We start from the raw sequence: 26747 nt of genomic DNA on the forward strand, positions 1-26747 counted from the left end.
TTTATTTGCATGCACTTTATTACCGAAACCATCTGGGTTCGACTTCCTTTTTAAACGGAATATGTAACCAGAATACCCCATACCCCCCTTCTTTTTAATAGTTTGTCAACTTTTTTATTTAATGGTTGCATCACTTCGATCTTACTTTCTGCCATTTCTGGGTATCACAGACGTTTCCCAAAACGTCTTCTTGTACTGTGATAAGTCTATACTCTGGATAGCTGAAATTAGGAAGAAGTATCTCGTTAATTCCATTTACGACCCATTGTATATTTTCATAACATAGCATGTCGCATAGCTGAGCTCAAAGGCGCAGGCTAGAGTTCCAGCCTCGCGACCGCATTTCGATGGCGGTGAAACATAAACAGCACCAGTGTGCTTAGATTTGTTCACACGTTAGAAGAATCCTGGGTGGTCTGTCCCTCTGTGGCGTGCCTCATGAATCACATCTAGGTCTTAATATGTAACGTCATAACTTATTATTATTACTATTCAGTTTGCCTGAAAAACTTACCTTGATAATATTGAGAAGTTAGGCTCAGCCAACGTACACCAACTGCTCAGTCACTCCATCGTTGGCACAGTTTGCTCATGCTATTCAGCAACTTGGCGCTTTACATTAGACTTGAAACCCATTCTTCCACATTGCAGTCATAACCACACCAGCTTTCTTCGACCTATTCATCCCTTTTGCAAATAAAATATATATAGCTACTGAACGTAATTAAGATTCGACAGAGCCAGGTCGAAGGCCTTCGAGACTGTTCATGATGTCTTTTTGTGCATGGACATGGCAAAAGTATCTTTTAAAAACACTTGGAGCAAATGCTCGAATTTATGATGTGGAAAAGGTGCGTAGTGTGTTTTGGCTGAATTTCAGTATTCATGATTAAAGCTCATTCATAACTGCTGTGTAGCCAAGATTGTTTTTACTGCGATGCTAGAGAGGTGTGTAGGAGAGGAGGCTCTACAGCTTCATGTGTATTTTAGTGCTAGTGTATAGGTCTTTGATTTTAGACAGTTGCGATGTACAAGGTGATACTGGCCTCCTCCCCTCTTGGTGTTAAAGGGACAGTGAAGCACTTTATAAAAATAAAAGGAAACGAGGTTATGGTGTCATGTAATTTCGTGTGACGAACTCGAGCATCAAGTCGAAAATAACTTTGTTTTGTCTAAAACTAGCAACAGGCGCCTTGGCCGGCATTGCAAGTCCCGCTGCCGCATGCGATTGGTCGAAGCTCCATGACATCAAGTTCAAAACGGGGAGTACAGCCAAGGAGGCATTGGTACAGCCATAGCCTCCTTAAACAGCTGACTGCGCTCACCGGCAGGCAATACCTTGTTAGTATCTTTAAATGATAAAATCGGCTAGTTCCTGTTAGTAGGACGAACTGTTGAAATAGCATCGAGTTTGCCGTGCATCCGCACATGTTCGAACACACCGATGTCAGCGCCGATGATGCAGCACAGGAAAGTGTCCCAACCAGCCTCCTTAAGCCGCATTGGAAACATCGACTGGTACGTACAAAATGCACTTTAGTGCCTAATTTGACTGTAGTAAATTCACACAAATGATACGTTCAACCATGAATATTAAATGCAATATAGAACAATAGCATCGGCACTCGCTTTTAGAGTATTGGTACAGCCGGTTCGCGCTACGCTCGTGCACCGTTCAGAAACATGAGTTGTTAGTGGATTTCACTGCTCCGAGTGCTGTACTGTTGATACAGTCAGTATTGCACTTCACAGAGGGTAAGAAGCATGCAATGCAACAGTGCGCTACCGCGGGAAAAGGAAAAGCCACACGAGTGTCGCTCTTTGCTGCAGAGGTGACATGAGCTCGGAACTGCGCTGCAAGCTTGCGAATGAATAGTTTGGCCCATATGTAGCAGTTATGCTTACAATGCTGTCGCTTTTTCTAAATTCTGGCCAGTACTACAGTGATGGTGTGTTGAAATGCAAGCGATATGTTAGCTTCATTAGAAGCATGCAACTAATGTGTAGATTAGCTGATTTCGATGCTGCGTATCGATATATCTGTGTACATGGGTTTTCGCCATACGTACATGGGTTTTCGCTCACGCACGCACTGGGTCCATACGAGGAAGGAGGAAGACTACTACTGCTGCCTCGAAAATTGGCAGATTCGCGACTGGCAAGACCATCCTAGGTGCATGACGACAAATAAGTTTAAAAATTTGTGCCTGAAAAAGGACCTTTTAGAAGTGGCCCTGCAACGGAATGGCACGCCAGCAGACTTATCAAGGCAGATGTCTGTTAGAAGCAGGAGATGAACTGGTGGTTAGGCTTTGTGTTGGAACTTCGTGTTTACAGTGCTGTGCACTTCTTCAGAAAATTAAGACATGCATGCTACAGACAGTTTGTCTACATGACGTTGAAGGAAACTGGCTATCAAATTGAATCATTTTGCCCAGCTGCAATCTGAAATCAATCAGAAAAAGATGCCCAGAACCCGATGGCAAACACACTGATTTCAAGCACTCTTATGACTGATCCTTCCAAGTGTCAACTATTCCAAGTTCAACTATTGCTGGTGAATGTGAGGGATCTCACAAGTTCATGTACTAGGCTCGATATGTACTACTGTTACAGCAGGTACTTTTTGGAGTCACGTTGAATAAGAAATGAAAAACACCACGTACTGAGATGTGCCAGTCATTTATTCTTGCTCATCTACAGACAGCAAGGCACTATAACAGCTTCGACACACATGGCAACTAGACTGAAAAAATTCAATTCAATGTTGTGGTCTACAGCCTAATTTTAAAGAAAATAATCTTTGTAACAGACAAGCAACCACCTGTAACTTAAAACATACACATGCATAATAGTCATTGAAAAACAACTAAGTAATATTATTTGTAACACAAAAAAATTTTCACGGCACACACAAAGCTGTATACAATTAGCGACATGCTCAGAGTTTTGTTTGAATACTCAACATATTGCTGAGAACTCCCAATAACTAATGGCGTCTCTTTAACAGCCACTGAAAGACAGTGTTTGGCACATGTGCGATGTAACTCAGTCACAAGTTCCATTAATAGGGAGGCGATTGCCAGGCAGATACCAAGTGCAGACGTATCAGCCCCACGAAATGCATCACGAATGCGTGTAAAATTTGTAGTTGGTCCCTTTGATGCACTAGGAAATACTGGTTGTGGTCCAAAGACCAAGCCAGAGCCAATATTTGATGACAAAATGAAATACATCCTCAGATAAGGCAGTACAAGCAACGCATCAACATGCACACTCAGCCGGTATCAAATACAATACAACTTACAAGGTACTCTGATGCGTTAAAAACCAGCGGCCGGCGACCCCTTGCCAACAAGGAAGCAGGGCCACCGGAATGCGGGACGATGACTGTCTGCTGGCCACAAAGGACGCGACAACTCCCGTGCCGCTGTCGGGCTCAATTATGGCGCCTTACAGGAGACCAAGCCAGGCTGCAGGTGGCCAGTACACGTGGAAGGTACACGTGGAAGGTACACGTACGCGTCCGCCGGACAATCAGAATCAGTGGAGGCGACGGCATTGGCGCAGGGGCCAATTGTATTGATGGCCTGTCAACCCGGCATCGCGGGAACTTACTCGGAGGTGCTTTTCCACGACCTGGCAACACCCGTCGTCGACCATTCCGGGAACCGGTGTGAAAGGAACCCGAGCGACGGCGGAGAACCGATGAATGGGCAAGAGGCGGTGAATCTTCGAGGTTGTGGCGAGGAGAGACACATCTGTGCGTTACGATTGTACTGTAAGAGTGGTTGAATGGGGAGACAGGGAATAAAACCAGGGGTGCAGGGACAGTGAAGGGAGAAGAGAAACGAATAAACGTCTCTATATCTTGATGATGTCAGAGCGGTCATTTCCTCAAGGTGCCAGCAGATGAAAAGTTCTCGTCTTCGGCTTCCTTGGCGGTAGCAGCAAATGTCGCGCAACAAGCGAGAGGCGAGTGGAAAGAACCAAACGGAACGTAACTGGCGCAGTCGAGCAGGATCTGCATGGCTGAACTGAGAAGGACAGCGGGGAGCGACATCGACCGAGACTGACGACAACCACCTTCAACTGACTACCACGCTGCGGGATCAACGAAGCAAGGCTAGTCCACCGGATTCCGTGGAGGAAGAGCGCACCGCAAGGCTACTTCAGGCGGGTACCTCTTGATTTTCTGTTGGGCGCAGGCGATGACAAAGCATTACAACTTGCGAGACAGAGAAAGGGACAACTCGGAAATGAACGGGGACGGGGCAGGAAACTTGCAGGCGTTGGGAGTCGCCGACAGCGGCACGGGGGGTCATGGTAGGGGCACGTCAGATACGGTGTCGGAACAGCAGCTAGCGCTGCTCCAGCTTCAATTAAAAATTGCTGAGGCGGAAACGGAGAAGCAGCGTTTGATGCTGGAAAGCCAGCGGCTACGAGCCCGTAATGGGGCAGTGTCTAACGAGAGCGATGACAGCGTAGCGCTTGGCGGAAGGTCAGAGGAAGACAGGCGACTGAAATTCGCAAGCTTGTTAAGGGGTGTACTGGCACCTATGCCGAACCAAGAGGCGCTTGCGCCAATGTGGTTCGAGGATGTTGAGGCAACGCTCGAGTCGTATGAAGTTCCGAGCGAATGGTGGGCCGGGCTAGTTTTGCCACAGTTGAGTGAAAGGGCACGCGGGCTGCTGTGCAGGCTTACAGCACAGGAGCGCAAAGCTTACGTTAAGCTTAAGTCAAGCATTTTAGAGGGTCTCAGGCTTTCGGCGGCGGAGTACAAGAGGCTGTTTGCGGGATCGAAAAAGGGAGAAAGGGAGTCCTGGGATCAGTTTGCCGTGCGCCTTGAGAATTATTTCGACTATTATGTCCAGAGTTCAAAGGTAGGCACGTTCAAGGAACTCAAGCTGCTAGTTGTCGCGGATCGCTTGAAAGAATGTTTGAGCCCGGAAGCGAGAGCGCATGTCATTTGTAATCAACAGGAGTCCTTTTTGCTGCCCAGTGGCGTGGCTAGGCTCGCGGAGAGATTCGAGGAGAGCGAAAAGTGCAAGGCAGCACAAAAGAAGGCAAACGTAGAGGAGTGGCAAAAGAAAGCTAAAACAGCGGTAGATACACCCACGGACGGAAACGGGAAAAGGTGATGTTTTGAGTGTAAGGGTGCTGACCACATTGCCAGGAATTGCCCCAATAAGGGCTCAGGTGCAAGGCAAGGCACTAGGCCAGCAGGACAAGAAAACGGTCCAGTGGTCGCGAGGGTGACGGCTTCTGCATTCGGGTCAGAAATAGCAATGGCAGACAGGTTGTGGCAGCGCAAAGAGCAGAAACAACCCTCACTGGAAACTGTAACGCTTAAGAGCTCAGGTCAATCATTAAACGCCGTGGTAGACTCAGGAGCGGAGGTGAGCGTCATCAGAAAGGCAGTGGTACCTCAGTACGATGGTACGGGTTCGCAGATAAAGTTGACGGGAGCGTTCGGGCAACGGGTAACCGCTGAGTTGGCTTACGTGCCGCTCATAGCTACTGAAGGAAGTCCTTACGTGATGTCCGAGGCGGTGCAGTCGGCCGTGCTTTGTGCAATCACAGATAAGCTACTAGACGGCACCGACGCGCTGATCACGCCCAACGATTACGCACATGCTTCGAGGAAAGGGTTAAACGTGACATAGTGTCAGACGAGTGTTCAGCAGTCGAGGAGACCGAAGTTATGGTAGAGCTGTCGAATAAGGCATGCGAGGAGCAACGGGCGATGGCAGCCGTCATAACCGCGGAGAGCAACAGCGAAGGTTCCGAGCTGGTCAAAAGCAAACGACAGGAGTTTCGTGAGGCTCAGGAAGCAGACACCGCTTTGCGAGATGCTTAGGCGCAGGCAAAGGCCGGAACGCATGGCATGCTCGTTCAAGACGAGCTATTGTATCATCAGGAACACCTCGCGGGTCGCATCTGCAAACAGTTAGTGCTACCATCACACAGGCACAAAGAAGTGCTGAAAATGGCTCACGATTCACCATGGGCAGGTCATTTAGGAGAGCAGATATTTCCTCAACACGGGGTGCCAGAGACAATTCGCTCAGATCAGGGCACCAACTTTACGTCGAGGTTGACACAGGAGATGTTGCAAAGACTTGGGGCAACTCGGGATTTTCCACGCCCGATCACCCGCAAAGCAACGGCTTAGTCGAGCGCTGGAACGGCACGTTCAAAAGAATGCTTTCTCACATAGTCAGCAAACATGGACGCGAGTGGGATAGAATGATTCCGTTTTTGTTATGGGCACATTGTGAGGTCCCACATGCGACTACAGGGCGGTCACCGTTCGAGCTCATGTACGGGCGGGTGCCGAACGGGCCCCTATCCATTCTTAAAAGGACTTGGTCAGGAGACTGGGAAGTGCCGGAATCATTGGGTATGCCAGCAGCGGAATATCTTGCGAAGCTCCGAAGTAGTTTGGAAAAAGCTAGCGAAGGAGCCACCCGACAGAGTGAACTCACTCAGAAGGACTACGTAGGACGCTATAACTTAAGGGCCACAGACGAACAGTTTGTCACAGGGGACCAAGTACTATGGCTCGAGAAGGAAGGAGAGGGGAAGCTAGTGGCGAAGTGGAAGGGACCGATCACAGTGGTCGAAAAACTGCGACCGTACAGTTATTTAGATGAGCTCGAGGACGGTTCAAGCAGAACCATTCACGCTAGCAAGCTTCGCGCATATCACGCCCGAGTAACTGCAGTAGGAGTGATATTCGAAGGCGATCCAGAGAAGGTCAGGGCGATAAAGCAGATCCCGGCTCCCGAAACAAAGGGACAACTTCGTAGTTTCTTAGGACTAGCCAACTATTATAGGGACTACGTGCCCGAGTACTCCAAAGTCGTTATGCCTCTGACTAACCTAAATGGCCGACGTATTCCGCAGAAATTACCTTGGAATACAGAGGCGCAGGAAGCTTTTGACAAGGTGAAAAACTGTCTAGTGCAGGCGACGGCGTTGCAGGCACCAGACCCGGGGAAAGAATTTATCCTCGCCACAGATGCATCCGATTACGCCGTTGGTGCGTGCCTGGCACAGCAGGATCTGGTGGGCAAGGAGCGCCCTATCGCTTTTCTGAGCAAGAAGCTTAGCCCGGCTCAGACCCGATGGGCCACAATAGAAAAGGAAGCTCATGCAATCATTTGGGCACTGGGGAAGTTGGATGTTTGGCTGGTTGGCGCTAAAATCAAGATGATTACCGATCATAACCCACTCAAATTTCTGACTCTAACCACTCCGTAGAGCGCTAGGCTGACACGCTGGGCGTTGGCACTACAGAAGTATAACCTGGAAATTGAACACAAAAAGGGGCGGCGAGTTAAGGGGGGTGTATGCTTTGTTAGCGCGTGCGCGCGACGAGTCAACGAGGTACGAGTGACAGTTGGTACCTCACGTGTCGAGCCAGTGAACATGTGTGCATGTGTGGTTGTGTTTGTGTCGCATGTCATAGATACAGTGCAACACAGTTGGAGGGGAGGTGTTGGGCTCGAACTTCGTGCGTTCCCCGAATACCTTATGTTACCCACCCAGCGGCCGGCGACCCCTCGCCAACAAGGAAGCAGGGCCACCGGAATGCGGGACGATGACTGTCTGCTGGCCACAAAGGACGCGACAACTCCCGTGCCGCTGTCGGGCTCAATTATGGCGCCTTACAGGAGACCAAGCCAGGCTGCAGGTGGCCGGTACACGTGGAAGGTACACGTGGAAGGTACACGTACGCGTCCGCCGGACAATCAGAATCAGTGGAGGCGACGGCATTGGCGCAGGGGCCAATTGTATTGATGGCCTGTCAACCCGGCATCGCGGGAACTTACTCGGAGGCGCTTTTCCACGACCTGGCAACACCCGTCGTCGACCATTCCGGGAACCGGTGTGAAAGAAACCCGAGCGACGGCGGAGAACCGATGAGTGGGCAAGAGGCGGTGAATCTTCGAGGTTGTGGCGAGGAGAGACACATCTGTGCGTTCCGATTGGACTGTAAGAGTGGTGCGTTACGATTGTACTGTAAAAGTGGTTGAATGGGGAGACAGGGGATAAAACCAAGGGTGCAGGGACAGTGAAGGGAGAAGAGAAACGAATAAACGTCTCTATATCTTGATGATGTCGGAGCGGTCATTTCCTCAAGGTGCCAGCAGATGAAAAGTTCTCGTCTTCGGCTTCCTTGGCGGCAGCAGCAAATGTCGCGCAACAAGCGAGAGGCGAGTGGAAAGAACCAAACGGAACGTAACTCTAGTATTCTCGAATACTCAATATTCATCCTCGGCCCGCAGCATGTCCAAAGGTACTGAAAGAGCTAGATGATTCTCATCGGTTCAACGCCTCGTAAAGTAACTCGGCAGAGCGCCACCCTTTTTTTCGAGATCGTACCAGACATTGCCAGTTTGGCGTTTTGATCAGACTAGTGTCGGAAGAGGATACAACTTTAGTTTTGAAAAAAAAATCAAAGTAATTGTGGTTGGGCCCCTAGACGTGCGGGAGCCCCCTGGCCGACATTTCTAGGCAGGCCCGGTGCACCAGCCACAACTGGTCGTCCGAGCCAATGACCCGAAAAGCGGCCTCCCACGAGAAAAGAGAAGGGTTAGGGTCTACCGCCACGGGCTTTGGGCAGTTCCACAAGCAGTGGAAAAGATCAGCCCGGGGTGCCCCGCAGGTGGTGCAATGTGGTTGGTGAAGAGTGGGGTAAATAGGTGTGCCAGATAGGGAGAAATCAATGCTTTTGTCTGCAGCTGGCACCAAACTGAACTCTGATTAGGGGCGAGGGAGAAGTGCGGGGCAGGGAAATCTCGTCTGCCGTTTCGGTAATACCTCGTAATCTCATGGTAGGTGTGGATTCCCTCTTGTGGTTTTCTCACAGGTTCGGGTGAGCGAGCCCCCAGGGTCCGCATGGAAAGACCTCGGACATGCGCATAAACGCGCTCATTCCCGGGGATACACTCGTGGCACCTACATGATAGTCATTGGATGAAGAAGTGAATAAATGTTGCTCAGTATGCGTGAGATCGTCTTTGATGCTATGCCTTGACGGAAGTATCGATAAGCGCTCTGGGAATCAGTGCAAATTTCTGTAATGGTAGAATCTACAGCCGCATGCATCACTGCTAAGGCTAGTGCAACCCCCTCAGCCACGTTGGGGCGTGCCGTTTTAACGGACGCGGAAATGCTAATGCGCCCGTCTTCTGTCATGGCAGCGGCCGTGGCCGTTTCTTCAAGTGGGCCTACTGCAGCGTCGACATAGAGGATGTCTCCACAATTGTTGTACCTTCGTATGTAATAATCAGCGCGTGCCTTGCGTCGGCCCGGATGACGTTGTGGGTTCATGTTGTGCGGCAATGATTTGAGTTGCATGTGTGCCGCGACACTTATTGGAATAGGTGACCATGCTTCTTCGTTACGCATCATGTCGCTTGATTCGAGTCCCAGGGTTCGGAGCAGGTTCCGCCCGGTAATTGATTGATTGATATGTGGGGTTTAACGTCCCAAAACCACTATATGATTATGAGAGACGCCGTAGTGGAGGGCTCCAGAAATTTCGACCACCTGGGGTTCTTTAACGTGCACCCAAATCTGAGCACACGGGCCTACAACATTTCCGCCTCCATCGGAAATGCAGCCGCCGCAGCCGGGATACGAACCGTTCCGCCCGGTAGGTGACCGAGAAAGGCGGAGGAGCTGATTGCTTCTCTGTGCCTCTATGATTTCTTGCACTGTATACCGTAAAAACCGGAATATAGGTCGAATTTTTTTTCAAAGAGACGCGATGAAAAGTCGACCCCCGTCTTATATACCGGTCATTGGCAGAAAACTTATGGAAGTCTTGCAACAATGGGTTGACAAAAGTCGGTAGGCTCCATTGCCATCGTGAGCATCAGCAACAGCATCGTTGGGCGGCCGCGACGCCCATTTTGCGTTTTGTTTGTCCCGATTGCGAAGCAAGGGTGGCTGCGGTGGTTTTGCGCTGTTTCATTATCCCCATCTGAGGCTATCTCCTTCAATATGAGTGGCAGCCGACGTCAGTTCACGATGTGCTTCAAGAAAAAAGTCATCGAATATGCGGAAGCCCACGGCAACCTGGCGGCACAACGAGAATTCGGCCCGACGGAGAAGAGCATCCGATACTGGAGGAGCCAGAAACAGCGCATCATAAGTTGCAGCAACCAGAAGAAAACGTCGTTTCGTGGACGGACTGCAGTTCACCCCGAACTGGAAACGGCACTCGTCGAGTTCGTACGGGAGCTGCGCGCAAGGTCGCTACCCGTGACAACGGAGTGCATCCGCGTGAAAGCGCTCGAGATTGCGCGCGACTCGGGGCTCACGAGGGCGCAATTCAAGGGCTCGCCATCGTGGGTGCGCCGATTCATGAAGCGGAAGGGCCTTGTTCTGCGGCGGCGTACTTCAGTGTGCCAAAAACTACCCGCAGAGTTCGAGCACAAGCTTGTGGAGTATCAGCGCTTCGTCATCGAGCTTCGTCGACAGCGTTGCTACATGATGGGCCACATGGGCAACGCTGACGAAACTCCGGTCTGGTTCGATATGCCATCGAACACGACTGTGACCGAGAAAGCAGCGAAGCAAGTGAAGCTATTGACAACGGGCAACGAGCATTCGCGGTTTACCGTGATGCTCGCGTGTACAGCAGACGGAAAGAAGCTGCCTCCTTATATTATTTTTAAAAGGAAAACGCTACCGAAGGAGGACTTCCCTCGGGATGTGATCGTGAGGGCAAGCGAGAAGGGGTTCATGAACGAATCCCTCATGCTTGAATGGATCCGGCTCGTGTGGAACCGGCGACCCGGTGCCCTTTTTCAACGACCGAGCATGCTGGTGCTCGACTCTTATCGCGGTCACCTCACGGCCGATGTGAAGCGATCGCTGTCCGATGGCAAGACGGATCTTGTTGTCATCCCCGGGGGACTGACATCTATACTCCAGCCACTGGACGTTGTGCTGAACAAGCCGTTTAAAGGTCGCGTGCGCGAGCTCTACAGTGAGTGGATGCTGGGAGACAATCCCAAGACCCCCGCTGGCCGCCTACGGCGTCCACCGCTCGCAACCGTTTGTGGCTGGGTGTCGTCAGCCTGGAAATCCCTCCCGGAAGAGATGGTTCGCAAATCCTTCCGCAAATGCTGCATCAGCAACGCGTTAGACGGCACAGAGGACGATGCACTCTGGGACATCGCTAGTGAAAAACAAACATCATCCGACTCGAGTTCGGATGAGTCCGAGTAACTTCGTGACCTCCTAGCATTGAACAGTGTCTAAATAAAAATGAATGTTACCACAGTGCAGCTAGTTGCGTTGCGTTTTTATCAAGGTAAGGGTGTGCCGCGATACTTTGCGATTTTTTTAAATTTCTTTTTTTACGATTCGAAGTTTTGGGGGGTCGTCCTATATTGCGGTCCGACCTATAGTCCGGTTTTTACGGTAATACAGACCTGTCTCTAGGAGGAGAGTAGTTTTGGTGTGCATCGGCAACCTCAATGCAGTTTTAACCACCCGCCTGAATAGACTGTTAGCCCGCTCCATTTGCTTTGAGTGAGGTGGTGATACGGAAGATGATAAGCGAGGTGACTTACCACCAAAGCTTCAACAATTTGCATGGTGTCCTTTTCAGATAGACCATGACTGTGCGACGCAATCCGGCGGATCAGTCCTGAAATTTGCTTTATCTGATTGTCAAGAATGTTCAAGGTGTAGTTTGCGTCTAAGTTTGATTGTATGTGTAGACCCAATACCCTGATTTTATGTACTCTTGGCACAGGTTGCCAATGCACGTGCAGGTCAATGCTTGCGTCGTGCATGCGGGGTTTAATTGTAAGTAACTCCAACTTTTCTGGCGAACAGTGGAGGCCCATTCTACTTATATGCTGCTCGATGACGTTGGTGGCAGTTTGTAGAACGTCTTGTGCCTCCCCAATAGAGCCATGGCACACCCACAGAGTCATATCATCGGCGTAAAATGCATGCTGTAATTTAGGAATAACAGCGAGCTCTTTGGCCAATGGGGCCAAGGCTACATTGAATAAGAGTGGCAATGGGACAGCTCCCTGGGGTGTTCCCCTATTCGGGAGGGAAAAAGTGGCGGATGTGAGTGTACCTAATCTAACCTCGGCGGTGCGCTTTTCCAAAAAGCTTTGACAGACATAATGCCAGGTCCTACAACCACAGCCAGTTGCGGCTAATGTCCTGAGAATGTGTTCGTGACCTACATTGTCGAAAGCCTTTTCTATGTCTAATGTGAAAATGGCTCTGGTTTGGGCTGTTGCCGTTTGGGATGAAATAGAGCCTCTTTAACATGCAGGAGGACATCCTGCGCCGATAGGTTGGGGCGAAAGCCAAACTGGGTGTTGGGAAAGAAATTGATAGCTTCTAAATGTGGCTGTAGTCCTCGGAGAACAACATGCTTAAAAAGTTTAACTACACAGCTTGTGAGCGAGATAGGTCGTAAATTTTCGAGAAGTAGTGATTTGCCTGATTTCGGAATCAGATTATTCTGTGCATGTTTCCAAACACAGGGCAGTGTGTTCTTGCTCCAGTGTTCGTTAAAGAGATCCGTGAGCTCCTGTAGAGACACGTCATCTAAGTTTCGGAGGATCTTGTATGTTATACGATCCGGGCCTGGTGCAGTGTCTCGGGTAATACAAGCAAGGGCCTGTTTTACCTCTGCAAGCGTGATATCTGCATCCAAGTTTTCCTCCGGATCAGGGGGTGTTAAAAGGGAGTGCATTCGAATCTGCCAGTAGGGGCTGAGGAATGTAAAGGTTTTTTGTGTGTGTCATAATGTCTGTGCTTTTTTGCTCTTCTAGGTAAATGAGCCCTTTGGTAGCGGTGTGAATGTGGTTTTTGGTCGACGGGGGATCTATAAGAGCCCTTAGGATGTTCCATGTGGATTTTGTACCAAGTGTTCCTTTCAGTGTCCCACAAAAGTTTTCACAATTTGCTTTCGCTAACTGGGTGGCATACTGTGCAGCTTCCTCTGTGACTGCAGCAATACGTAGGCGAAGTTTGCGGTTTAGTCTGTGACGCTCCCATTATTTACAAAGGCTTCGTCGGGCCTGCCACAGATGGAGGAGGTGGGGGTCAATTTGAGGCAGATTTTGCGTGTTCTGAATCTTTTTACCAGACCTATCAACAGCATCTTGTATCCTTTGAGTCCAGGACTCTATAAATTGCGGAGTGGTATCATCCGCGGTGATATATGTGCGGAGTTTATCCCACTCAACGAGGGTCTGCATTTTAGGTAAAAAAATTTTGGAATTTTGCGTTATGACAGTTCGAATCAGATGGTGGTCGCTACCTAATGTATCCGGCAGAACCTCATGTGTTTTTACTATTACATGTGCACTCACCATCACATCAGGCATGGTATCCTTGGCATTGCTAGTGCCTACTCGCGTTGGCACAGTAGGATCAGTAATTAAGGCAAGTGTGTGGGGCATCATGGCTTTATGTACAAGGTTACCTTTCGATGAGTTACTTATGAAACACCATGCGGTATGGTGTACATTAAAGTCACCTACTATAATGTGATGTGTGGACCGCGTTTGAGCAAGAATTTCGGGTATGCCGGTGCCCTTATCTTTAGGGGTGCTGTATATGTTGATTACCAAGAGGCCTTTACCCGATGTGTGATTCGACGGGATTACCTCAAGAGCAGTGTACTCGGTTCCTTTCTCTGACGAGCTTTTCGTAGGGGTCCGATCTATCAATGGAAGGGTTTGATGAATAGTAATAGCGGTGCACAATGTTACCGATGCCACCTGATATCCTTGCAGAGGGAAAGGCACAGACCCCATTTCCTGCAGAGCCACTATATGAGGTGGTTCAGTGGAATGTCGAATGTAGGCGGTCGATCGAGTGTTTCTTTCTGATGCTTCTACAATTCCACTGCCATATATTGATATCAGATGAATTTTTACTTTTGGATGGAGAAGGCAAACCTGCTCTTCCGGGATTTCATCGATCACTAGAATTCGCCATGTTGAGTCGTGGGAGTGGAAACTCCCCATTTCGGGCTGTTCACCTGCTCCATGTGCTGAGGGGAAGCGGCGGCAGATTTGTGTTGTTTATGCTTACGGGTTGGTGATGATTGAGCTTCCATACCGTACAGGTGATTAATTGCAGCCTCAATTTTTTCCATGCAACTAAACATGGTCTCCATTCTCTGGAGGGCCTATTCTTGTTCGTTAATCAGTTGTGTTTTAACACCCTCGACGCTATCACTCACGAACTTTAGAACTAGTTGTGTGAGGGCTTGAGTGAATTCTGGGGTTTAGAAACACTGGGCACACGTCTGTTGAACGAGGGCCGGTGAATGGGGTGGTGTTGATAGTGAAGGATTTTGGGAGGCCTGCTCAACGGGCGACTTACCAGGGTCAGCCAGGGGGTCCTGACGTCGCTGTAGCTGCAACTGTGGGGCTTGATCTAGGCGACCTCCTGCAGCCAAGCCAGGTGAACTCGAGGCAGCTGCCCTGGCCTCCAAGCCAGGTGCATGGGTGGACTCTAGTTGCGGGAATGCTGGCCACGTATTGTAGCTTTTCGCATTGCACTGCGAAGAAGGCGGTTGGTAGTTCCTGGATGAATGTGCAGATGCCTGGATGAGTGGAGGTAGTTGGGGTTGAACAGGTTGCGAGGTCTGTTTTCCATGCTTTGGGGATTTGAGCGCTTAGATCGAGCACTCCTACCGTGGCCTTCGCTGCTGGCGTGCTGAGGACTGCTGCGAGGTTGGTTGTTTGCTGTCAACTGTTCAGAAAGTTGTTTCAGTGGAGGGTCATTGGGCTTTTCTAAGAGCTGGCGTTCATCTCTCAGAACACGGGGCCCAGGTCTCCTTTGTCGGGCTTGGCAACCCAGGTCGATGGTGGGGTGTTCCTCGGAGCCACAGGTTAAACAGCACACCACACAACCATCATGGCGTTTGCTTGGGTTGAGAATGCCACCATTTCCACATCTGCGTTCCTGTGGATATGAGCAGATGTCGTGTCGGTGGCCAGTTCTGAGGCAGCAGTGACACACTTGGGTGACTGGTCGGAAAGGTCTGCATCAAAATTCCACGCCTTGAAACTAAACGTATCAGGGAACACGCTTTCTCTCGAAGGTGTAGAGGCATGCTCCATTCGTCCCGAATAGTCGCGCTTGAATAATATTGATACTTTGGGGATAAGTGACGGTGTCGTTCATGAGGGCGTCCTCTGTGGGTATAGGGAGGGCTCCTGTGATTACTCCCTTGCAGGAATTATCTGGGGAAGCCACGTAAGCGGAGACTTCATACGATCTGCTGCCGAGCTTGAGCGTCTGCACATGGCACAGCTGTACCACGAGGTCTGGGTCAGAGGTGCTGATTAGGGCGATTAGGGCGACTAGGCTTAATGTTGTGACCATCCGTTACGGTTTTAAAACATTCGTTTCTCATTGAAAAAGGAGTCCAGCGCAAAAATATTGGTGCCAGATGAAAGATGGTGACTTGCCTGTTGCGATTCTTGTGCGATTTTGTGCCGATGGTCATAAAATCTTGGCTCTTGAGGACGAATAAGTAGAGCCAGATGTGGCCCTGTCTGCATGCGTCGGCGCCCCCCTGAATTGTTCGAGAATCCTAGTGTCGGCATGGATTGATTGATTGATATGTGGGGTTTAACGTCCCAAAACCACCATATGATTATGCAAGACGCCGTAGTGGAGGACTCCGAAAATTTCGACCACCTGGGGTTCTTTAACGTGCACCCAAATCTGAGCACACGGGCCTACAACATTTCCGCCTCCATCGGAAATGCAGCCGCCGCAGCCGGGATAGTGTCGGCATTGAGGCGGCCGTTTCGAGGTGTATAGAAGGTGTGCATGCGGCGTCTTTTGGTGCCCTTTTTTTATGTTGTGCACGCTTCTGGATGAACTGGCGCCTGCATTTCAAGCAGATGCTCTATATAAGCAATGCGTGCGCATATGTGAGTGCTCGTTTGGACTCAAGCTTCTGTGCTGTTCTTCATAAATTGAACTAGTGTTTTGTGGTATTTGCATGTAATAACAACCACAACTTATTGCAGCATTAAGGTGCACTAAGTTGGGACAGGTATTAGCAAGAGATCACGTAGTGATGGATCCGGTAGAGCTACTGCTTTCTTTTTCCCCGGTGTTGGGCCTCCTTCCAACAGCAGATTCATTTATACGCAAAGAACAGAAAAAGCAAATATGTGAAGCAATGAAACACACATAACAGAAGCTGCAAGCATTTTTCTAGCCCCGAAAATAACGTCCGTAATCTACACTAATCACAAGTTTTGAACATCAGTCGATCAAGCCTTGCTGCAGCACGTGATGCATCGTGCAAATAGCTAATTGCAGCAAAAGTGGGATAACTGTCATGGTACGAAGTGCAGCCACTATTACACAGCACACGCAACATAAGCGCTTGTGTGTTCTGTGTAATAGTGGCTGCACTTCCTACCAAGATGGATTCATACCAACTGGCCCAATACAATTGTTTATTGAAATAACTGGCTTATTCCGCACTCACTCACTATGGTGATGTTGGTACCTACTCACTCGCTTAGTTACCTCTACATCATTAACCACATAACAAAATAAGCTGCTAAGCCGTGATCGTGTCTCAGAAGTGGCCTTTCCTTTCTTGCCAGGAGGTGCACAGACAGCTGCTGTGACTACTGCATCCAAGAGCTTTTTTGATGTAGCCTGCAATAATTATTCATGCACCTTCATTTCTGCGAAATAAATTAAAGAATAGAAACTTACTATGTTTGGCTGGCTCTGTTATGGGACAGGCCACAAGCTCACCCCCAGTAGTTTTGGGGGTACCTCACATGCCATCGAGAAGTGCCATTCTTTGTACAGGCTTGGTCACGCTGACTGTTCTCATTGCAGTGAAGTACAGCAAGTTGTGTCCTGAGAGAAAGTTGCACTTGCTTGAGTGAACACACAAAGAATAGCAGCATCTGATTTCTGCAGTTTTAAAAATACTGATACCTCGGCCCGGCACAATATGCAGTGAATCAAAGTTGGCATAGTTAATATAAATGTAACATTAAATTATGTACATTTGCAATGGCTATTCATATTCTTGTACCAAAACAAATCACAAGAATTGTTTGAAGCAGCTGGACTCTTCCCAGCACAAGATGAGTGTCAGAAAAGCAACAAATAAATCGGGAACTGCTCTGCTGGAGGAATATCGTTTTCATACTAGCATAAGGGTAGTGGTATAACTTGGGTGCAAAATGAAGTAGCAGGCTGTGAAACGCCTCAAGTCCACACGTCTAGTATTTTTTAGAAAGCACGAACACACCAAAAACCTAATCAATATTGGCTAGGACTGACTGTTGAACATTACACCATGCGACCATGTTATTTTGCAACGCTTTGACCTTCAGCATCGCCTTACACTTAATAGGACAGCTAACAGGATCAGACAATCTTTTCACACCCCCCCCAAACAAGCTCGCCAATCCGTACAGTAGACCGCGGCAATCACATGTGCCAAATATTACAGCGCTGTGCACCACGCAGACCCTCCATTTCGAAAAACGATCCCGCGCTTGTTTCCCGCTCATATGCGCAGTCTGACAAAAGCTTGCCGGGCAACGTTGCGCACCCCTGAGCTTGTTGATTGATTCTTGGCCCTACAGAACGGCGGCTTGGCTCTGCGGTCTTGCAGTTCCATCTACACAGTCTGTTTTTTCTTTTTTCTGGGCTGCCCTCTGCCGTTTTGTAGAGCCCAATACTTCAGGAGAAGCGGTATCATCAGAATAAAAGCCTCCGAGATAAAAAGAGATCTCGCTACTTTACCATGCAGGGAGAAGTCCTCCCCGCTCAGCATTTCCTGCCTGTGCCGATATGACATGTGCTCATGTGAGAAAAAACCCGCTCGGTCGTTAGTTGCATGCCGATGAAGTATTACGAACATGGTGTGACAGTGGCAAAGTGGACGGAGCAATGACTTTTTGCGAAGAAAGGTGGGGAGCGGCTGCATGAACATTTGAAACGAGCTGTAACGGGTTGTTCTAACACCTGTAACTTTCTCATTATAGAATATATTTGCAAAGTTCCTGCGGCAGCATGTTCACATAGCAAAAATGAGCATATTTCTCTTGCATAAAATTTTTGGACCTCGGGGTTGTTTACTGCCCATTTAAAGCTCTGCTTGCCTCAACAGAACAGCTATTTATTGCCATGAGCATCAATGGAGACTTCACAACATTTTTTTTGCAATGCTCTAATATTCTATTTTGCATTTGTTCACTGTCATTCCCATAATTACATGTTATTATGGTGCAGTGTAAAAAAGCATATCGTCTTTTTAGTTGGACGCATTGAATATCAGTCTACTGGCATTCCAATGCGAATTTTACAATGGTCCTCGACTTCAGAGCATCTTTTAGCAGCTATTTTATGGAAAAGTTATCAATACTTTACAATCTTCAATGTTGTGTCAGTATACTAATTTAGGACCACTTTATGAATGATATATGAGTAGTGTTGCTGTATAACAAAAATACTCTCGAATTGAAATGTATAAGGCCCAACCATTGCTTTTTTATAACTGCTCACCTTTTTTTAACCATTGTCTAGGCTTAATGTCACCATTTTAACATGAGGGAAACAACTCATCCTCAGCTCATGAATGCCTTAAACCAGGTTCAGAAACGACTTCCACTTTAAACAATAAGTTCCTAGTTTCCGTCACTAGAACCTACCGCTCAATATGCATGGTTAGTAATAGATTTTATCTATGGCAAGAGCTCCTAGCAGTCACTTCATTTTGCTGCAGTCCGCAGCTTCCTGCTGACCCTTGAAATGCACATTTAAAACAGATAATGTGACCACCGATTTTTTTTGTAAAGCCAACCCAAGTAAGCCTCTGTTTATCGTTTAAAAAATTCATTATGGTACCTTTCACTATATGCCACACATCGTACTTGTGTTCGGTTTCTGCCTTGGGTTTTTGCATGAAACACTTCACTAAGAATGTCGGTCCGTGATGAGAAGAGACACTTCGACATCATTGTTGTCCAAGAAATCAAGGTCACGCTGTAGCCCATCAAGCTCCATGTGACAGCTACCGCCAACCTAATAGGACTGCAAATTTAATACGCACGTTTGTGATAAACATTTTAGAAGAACACAAACTTGTTAATATGTCATAGTATAGTCATAACACACCTGCGTGACCTCAAAGTGCAATATCTCGTTCCTCTCCACATCCAGCAAGGAATATGCACCGTACTTGGCGCTACAACCAGGTGAGTCTGCTTGCCCCATCCCCAGCAAGCTTCACCTTTCGCTTCTGGGCACCTAGAAGTAGAAGCTTTTGGTCACCTTGATAGACCTGAAAAACTTGAGTTACTTTGCCAATGGCAGGCCACAGGTGTATGCGCTGAGTGTGAGAAAACGTCTGCTCACTGTCAACTTGTACCTCCCTCACTGAAAGCATTCTGAGGTGAACTGTCAGGTTGTAGCCCGGAAACAGCACTGCTACACAAAGTTTCAAGTTCAGAACTGGTTGCCATTTTTCCACATCTTGGTTGCGCCAGCAGAATGCATGGCCTGATTGGTACTGACCATTAGCCTCCATCAATGTTCCCCCACATGTGAATGTCACCACACATGGAGCGAGGCAGACGCTGCACACAATCAGGAGGTCATGTTGGCACTTTTCTTGAACGAAGAAAATTCTGCTTTCTTGGCCTAATGTCTGTGTTTCAGGCAGTTCTTGTCTGAAAGAGAAAAAAAATTCAGCACATTCTGATTCCTTTTTATGTACAGCCGCATTTTTCATGGCAAAGCCATGCATCCTTCTTTATGTAATTCTAGTATACAAAACTATAAGCAGCACAGTGTAATGCGGCAGTAAAAGCACGCGAAAAAATAAGGAAGAACTGGCGCAAGGGATCGCTGATCAGTGGCTTCCAACCGTCCTTTCTATTTCATTTCTTTAATGCTTACTGCTCATTGTAAATGAACGCATCACTTTTGCAACAATAGCACTGCAGGGCATACAGTTCATCAAGCCCATCTAAAGAGCTGTGATTGGGATCATGATATTCGTCGTTACAGGAGAGGACATCAGGAATTATGTCCTGACACTCCTTTCCCTGCATGCTCACATTGACCTGTGCGCTTGCATGAGTCATGACTGTTCCACCAACCTGTATACCTGAGAACAGAATATGCAGCCCAGCTGATGCACCACTGTAACCAACACAATATGTTGGCGATGAAGCGTGTCAGCAAAGTGTAGAGCTACTACAATCATGAGTGGAAATCAAAATATTCTTGACCTGTGAGCTTTAGGTGCAAAGTCCATAGTATCACAAGTGCAGCAAATTCGATTCACAAAAACGTACCTCTTGGAATGCTTTGAGGCTTTGCTTGGGTGAAGTGTTAACCTCTGCTTTTCTTTACATCTGTCTGCACGCCCTTGTTGCATGTTGTTGGCTGAAAACCTGCCTGCACGCCCTTGTAGCGTGTTGGCGGCGGCACATCTGCGCGCACGCTCTTGTTGCGTGTTCGCTTCACATCTGTTTGCACGCACTGGTCACAAGTTTGTGGATTGGAAGTGCTCACTCCTTGTACCTCCTGGGGATAATCATCTGGTAAATCATCAAGTGTTGCAGCCACTAAAACAGTGAGAAAAAATGTATCTTGAAATAAATATGCAAAATGGTTAAGCTCATAGGATTTTGTACAAGTACTGTTAACTGGTACATTGCTGCTGGATTACCTGGTGAAGAGTTCTCACTTGAACTGGGGCCTGGCCTTTCCACTTTGTCATTTCCACTGCCTAGCAATTCTGCAAGCATCTGTAAGAACACATACATGTTCATTTTGGAGCTCAGTACGTTCATGCTACACGTGAGACGGCTTTCAAGTAGGGGCGGATACATACAAAACAAGACACACCTGAACATTCATGTTGGGATATTATTTTGCAGTCCCACTTTTTTTTCTGAGCAGTGTGGTAAAAATACCAACACATTCATTTCGATATACTGATATGTAGCACGTCTGCATAAATCAATCTCCGCACTACTGCCATGACGAGACCATTCAGCACAGAGTAGATTGTAAGCAGCAGAACAATAAGTAGTACAGGCCGAGCTTCTGAACAAGAAAGCTAGGGCTAAGAACACTTTAGGTGCCAGTGGTACGCCAGCTTACAATATACACATTTGGAACTATTAACCATCAAACCTGTCACACAGGCAATGATCGAAATCGAGAAAGCCTTTATTTAGATCCAGCGCTCTTCCCTGACTTACTGGACTTTGATCTTGTGGCATTCGACAGTGATCGAATGTCATGGCAGGGATTAAATGTTGTTGTTTGGATCATCGCAGCAAGGTTCTGTTTGGCATTGCTATAGTGTACTAGAATATATTAGTGGGTTCAGGAGAAGGCACGCTCCATGCAGTCACTTGAAACGACGAGTGCCGACAGGCCCCGCAAATGTGTGGTGGTCCTGCGGTAGTGTGGGTATATGCCCAGTATGGGGCAGAAGTAGAAATAGGCAATTAGAAGCCACAAATGTGACTATTTCGCACAAAGAAATAACGAGGAAAGGGTTCGAGGGGAACGCAAGCTTTCCACAATTTATTCCAAAATTACAGCAGGGCAACATATATGCAAAAGCATGCACGGAAAGCAAGGCACATATCAAACAGGTAACGCTTAGTGCAATTCAATACATAGGTATAGGCATGCGTAAAAGGAAAGGCCTACATCGATCGGATAACACCTCAATCACAACCTGCAATCCAAGAACGTGTTCTCTGCCTGCAAAAGGAACAAAGTAGTGTCACTAACGTATAATGAACCTTGTGCTTTTATGTGAAAAGCTTCCAACAGTCCTTGAGCAGGTACATGGTGTCCCTGCTTTTTCCAAAATCTGCATTTTATTCAGATACGGCTCACTTGTGTGAACTGAACTTATGCAACGCCAAACAGAACCTTGCCCTACTAGGTCCCAGATAGAGCAAAGCTACCATGAACAGTATCTGCGTGACAGCTCGCGATCCGCGCGTTTCGTAACGATTCCAAGGGAGCGTCGCGGAAGCGAGGCAACGCAGTGAGCCTAGCACGGAGGGACCACAGCGCCGCTGCGGTAGGTGCGTGCTCACTACGCGCAGCTGTGCCGCATAAATGGTCTAACAGCCTGACCTCAAGTTTTCGTCTTTTCACGAAGGCAAGTCGTGGTGGCGGCGAGGGACCCCTCAGCTGCGGAAACACAGAAGGGACCGCGGCGCTGTTCAGTCGCGCACATCAGGTCATCAATCCCAGCGACCGCATGAGAGCCGGGCTTCGTACGTAATCGCTGTCACGGAAGTGCTTGGAGCACAGCACGCTCGCTCTCGTAGGTTTGAAGCCTTTTCTTTTAAATGCAGCTACCCATTTTGCAGCCATTTTCTTATCCCGAGGAAATTTGTGAAAAGCGACGTCATCGCGACCGTAAGTGCTGCGGCACCCATGTGCCGCGCAGTAATTCGGCATTGCGATGTCCACTTCAACCTCGCACTGACACAACAAGTGAATGTCGGATGGCAAAAATATCCAATCAGATGAAGACGGTGCAACGGCAAGATATCCCTACGAACTGGCAGAACTGATGCTTCGCTAGATAGCAGATCGCAGCAGGAACAAGGCACAACTCCGAAGTAAACAGGCTGCACGGCACCGGCGGCCCGGCTGATCCCGAAGCCGACGTCACCAGAGAACACCCCCCCCCCCCCACCAGGGAACACCTATGCCCCCACTAGAGTGTACTACCCCACGATGTCATGCCGGCCCAGAGATCTCTCCACGCACGGAGGAACCTTTCCTTCCTCCGTGTCTCCACGTGTACTCTCTCTCTCTCTCTCTCAAGCGCTCCCCGCCAGTGAAGTTTTTTCCTGCCTCCATGGTGAAGCGCAAGCGAGAAGCGTGAAAAAAAAAAAAAAAATGACCGCAGTTTCCCGAGTTGGAACACTGGTTAGCATGCGGAGCATATAGCCGTAACTCACGCTGAGCGATGGAATTCTACCGGCAATTAACGACTGCTTGCGCGTGGCACACGCGACGTAGTCGGCAAATTCGTCGGCGTCGCTTCCAAGCGCATCGCAAAGAACCGACAACGCTTTGGAACGATGCAGTTCATTCTGAATGTTGCCGATCCGCGTCAAGTTGTTGTCGAACCAAAGTCGATCACACACCTTGCTGCTGTGGCCGAAGCTCCGGTCGAGGAAGTCTCGTTTGAAGCGAGCGTTGGGTGTGGCGTACTGCTTGGCTCGCCACGCCGCCATCGCGGCGCGCTCGCGCTCGCGGGCGGCATCGAGATCGGCCTCGCGGCGTCGACGCTTGCACGCGGCTTCAGCGCCCGGATTCTCTTGCCGACGCTTACGCCTCGCAGCAGCTTCGCGTTCTCGAAGCTGGGAATCTACCGCTCGACGTTGACGTATCGCAGCTGCTTCGCGTTGGGGATCCTCCGCTCGACGCTGACGTCTCGCAGCTGCTTCACGTTCTCGGAGCTGGGGGTCTTCCGCTCGACGCCGACGTTTTCGTTCCGCATCGCGAGCTCTTCTCAGCGCGGCCTTGCCCACGGGCGAAGTGTCTTCGGAATTGCTTGCGGTTCCGCCAACACACTGGCTGACGCTATTGGAAGGGACGTCAGTAAGTGTGTTTGCGGATTCGTTAGCATACATTTTCACAGCGGCGTCGCACCTGGACAACCGCACAAACCAACCGACGAAGGGCGGCGCGTTTCGACACTCGGTTATTTATAGCGAGCGCCGGCCCCGGCCTGCGCATGCGCGCGTTAGCATACAACTGGCTGGCGGAGGAGGAGGGGAGGCTGCTGACGGCGACGGCGCATCACTAGCCCTTAGTATAACATGCTCCGCGAGAGAAGCGGAGAGATCCTCGCCTCTGCTTCACTGTGCCGGGGAGCATTACCTCAACCAGTGATGGCTCTCCAGCTGTTTTACAACATTCATGTTACGAACTGATACATTTGGCACATTGCCACAAGACGTATTCAGTGGCGTAACTAGATAGGACGGCGCCCAGGGCAAATATATTTCCGCGCCCCTCATTATGCCCGTGATAATGTTTGTTATTATTATTATTATTATTATTATTATTATTATATAATAATAATAATAATAATAATATTAATTATAATAATAATAATAATATTAATAATATTAATAATAATAATAATAATAATATTAAATAATATTATTATTATTATTATATTATTATTATTATTAGCGCTAATGTAGGCTTCCGCGATTGCCTACTGGCGCGCGGCGGGCCATTTCGGAGGCCAAGGGCCACCAGTTCTGATTTCGATGAGCTACGCCCGCGTTTTTGTATAGTATTTTTCTTTTTTTATTCAAACTTCCGGAAGTCCCTTACCCGTCATTGTTCTCTTCCAGTCCACACTGCAAAAATCTTGACGGCACGGGCGCTTCCCAGGCCCAAGTTTCTCGTACCTAAGCTTTCGCGCTATTTGTGCATCCCAAGGAATGCAGGGTGAGTACAAAACAAAGCAACCAGCTAGACACCGCGCCCTCGGGTCTGGTATGGGGGTTAAACTGGTCGGAGTGTTCTGCCGTTTCGCTCCGTTCGCTGTTCCATTGATGGAGGTCATCCTTGTGCGGCCGCATTCTTTCAGGGAAGTTCTTGGTTTCTCCAACGTACGAAGCGGGGCAGTCGGCACATGCTGTCGGGTACACTACGCTCTGCGCTTTTTTCGCAGGTGCGTGTTCTTTGGGCCAAAGGATGAACCTGCCCATGGCGGTGGATGGCATGTGGGAAACGTTGACCCCCGCCCTTCTATTGCTTTGCTGGCGCCCGCGATGCAGGGAATCAACAAACGTCGCCGTCGTGTCACGCTTTCTCCGTCTTTCCTCCAGAGAACTCTGCGAATAAACGCCTTTGTTTAGCCTTTGGTGCCGAGGTCACGGATTATATTCGCCCTTCCTTCCGCCGCTGCGTGGACGATTAGTCGTTGGACGATCGGCTATTTCGTTGGAGTTTTCTGTTCTTACTCAAAAAAGGTGCATTCGAACTTTTTTATTTTATTTTGTTTACGTACGTGGTTGGTTTCAGGGAAGCTTTCAGTAAGTGGTTTGGGAGGCTGGTGGGGTTCGCTGAAACTCATCTAACCCAGTGCTGCGGAGCACAAAACAAAGCTTAGCCGAGGGTCATGGGAAGGCACGGAGGTAGCGCAGCAAAATGAAAATAGAGGATCCTTTTCCCGATGCAAAAGCCATTGCGGCAACCCTTTCCTTCACCACCATCCCCACTTCCAGTCGTACATTACAACCTCGCCCCTCCCCCCTTCCAGGCGGTTTTACGGAAAAAAACATTGACAACCTTTCCAGGGGGCGCCAACCCGAGGACTCGGCTTGGCGCCCCCTCCCTAGTGGCGCCCGGGGCACTTGTACCCCCTTGCCCCCCCCTAGTTACGCCACTGGACGTATTGCTGTCTTTCGATTGCACCGCTCGCCTGATGACATTTGATTTATCATTGAGTACCAAGCCACCGAAGTCCCCGAGACATCGGGAACAATTTCAAAAGAAATGAAGAAATAGCAGGGAGCTCGAACTGCGAAACGCGGAATGTGGAAGAGCCTTCAAAGGAAGAGCCTTCACACGACGGGTGCACAAAAAGCTTGCTCGTCTGGCTCTTCAACTCATCTGCCTGCCAAAATACGTGCGTAGATATTTATTCGTTCTACATATCGCTTCATTCACGATATTATTTAGACAACAGCGATAACTAGCGGGTCTATGCAACATTTACCTCGCAAGAAAAAAAAAAGGAAAGAAAAGATGACGATTTTGGGACGGGAAAAACGCAGCAAACATGCATTAAATGTGTGAAATTCAATACCACGTGTGTTTGCTGCCGTGACTGCGCTCGAGGCAGCAAATGCGACTAATACTGTATTAGTAATGCAGCGTAGTTCGAGCTCATACGGTGCTGGTGCACATTGCACAAGCACAAGCGATGTAAACATCGCAACAGTCGACTTTTGTACGAAGTCAAAGCCACGAGTTCAAGTCAAAGCCATAGTGCAAGCGTGTTTTAGGAAGCGTGCGTGTGTATGTGCGTGCGAGTATGTGCTGCAAACTTACGGCTCAAAATGCAGTGAAATCCCGACTGACACGTAGTGTTTGTGCAGAAACTGTGCGACTAAGACTGCCGTGAACCCTACTGGCCCAGTTTATTTTCGCATATATTTGTTGCGATTGAAACTGGAACCATGAAGCGAATCTCTATTGAGAGGATTCAGGAGCTGCAACAGCGCACTCAAAACATACGAAACATATGCATACTTGCCCATGTGGATCATGGTTAGTACCGTTCTTTGCGAATTGTTAGTCGTTCATTCATTGAGTATAACATGTGCAAGTGAGGATTTTGTGGTCTTGGACGTGTCTTGAACGCTACGTCAAACGAGTGCTGCATCGAGAATTCGAGCCATATGACAAGCGTTGCGCCGACTATACTGTGCCTTTTCTTTTTCTTTTTTCAGGGAAAACAACGCTGGCAGACTCGCTGGTTGCTAGTAATGGCATCATATCGCAAAAATTAGCCGGGAAGGTTCGTAATACTTTGCGTTACTGATGTTTGCTTAAATGCCATACCCGGAACACTAACACATGTTTGCGCTTCTTGTATGTGTGGGTTAAGGATGATATGTTGGCCTGGGATGAGAGCTTCATGTTTCAACTTGATT

General features: G+C 48.6%; 4 protein-coding genes across 6 annotated transcripts in view; 1 reads left to right on the top strand and 3 right to left on the bottom strand.

Moving 5' to 3' along the window:
* The window catches only part of LOC142761647 (myosin-IIIb-like), a 410699-nt gene that overhangs the window by 220375 nt on the left and 163577 nt on the right, over nucleotides 1-26747 (bottom strand). The window lies entirely within an intron of this gene.
* LOC119160162 (uncharacterized) overlaps nucleotides 16477-26747 on the bottom strand; it is a gene marked incomplete in the record, with an annotated part of 240686 nt that continues 230415 nt past the window's right edge. Inside the window, 1 exon segment of the mRNA XM_075891610.1 lies at nucleotides 16477-16701.
* LOC119160161 (uncharacterized) lies at nucleotides 16774-23726 on the bottom strand. Of its 2 annotated transcripts, none has more exons than XM_075891608.1 (5): nucleotides 23211-23726; nucleotides 20747-20825; nucleotides 20370-20642; nucleotides 19585-19739; nucleotides 16774-16911 (listed from the first exon to the last, which is right to left on the bottom strand). In XM_075891608.1, the coding sequence occupies exons 1-3, from the start codon at nucleotides 23697-23699 to the stop codon at nucleotides 20407-20409; spliced, it is 804 nt and encodes a 267-aa protein (XP_075747723.1). In that variant the 5' UTR covers nucleotides 23700-23726; the 3' UTR covers nucleotides 16774-16911; nucleotides 19585-19739; nucleotides 20370-20406. The 2 variants fall into 2 exon arrangements, with proteins under 2 accessions (XP_075747723.1, XP_075747724.1); XM_075891609.1 differs by lacking the exon at nucleotides 23211-23726 and adding an exon at nucleotides 20926-22742.
* Nucleotides 26074-26747, top strand: part of LOC119166429 (elongation factor-like GTPase 1) — a 409196-nt gene continuing 408522 nt past the window's right edge. For both annotated transcript variants that reach the window (XM_075891604.1, XM_075891606.1), the window contains exons 1-2: nucleotides 26074-26361; nucleotides 26544-26611. In XM_075891604.1, coding sequence (XP_075747719.1) covers nucleotides 26271-26361; nucleotides 26544-26611 — 159 coding nt within the window. In that variant the 5' untranslated portion in view covers nucleotides 26074-26270. The remainder of the gene's footprint in view (nucleotides 26362-26543; nucleotides 26612-26747) is intronic.

The sequence above is a fragment of the Rhipicephalus microplus genome, chromosome 1 (assembly GCF_043290135.1).
Source record: "Rhipicephalus microplus isolate Deutch F79 chromosome 1, USDA_Rmic, whole genome shotgun sequence".
In the NCBI taxonomy this organism is placed as follows: domain Eukaryota; kingdom Metazoa; phylum Arthropoda; class Arachnida; order Ixodida; family Ixodidae; genus Rhipicephalus; species Rhipicephalus microplus.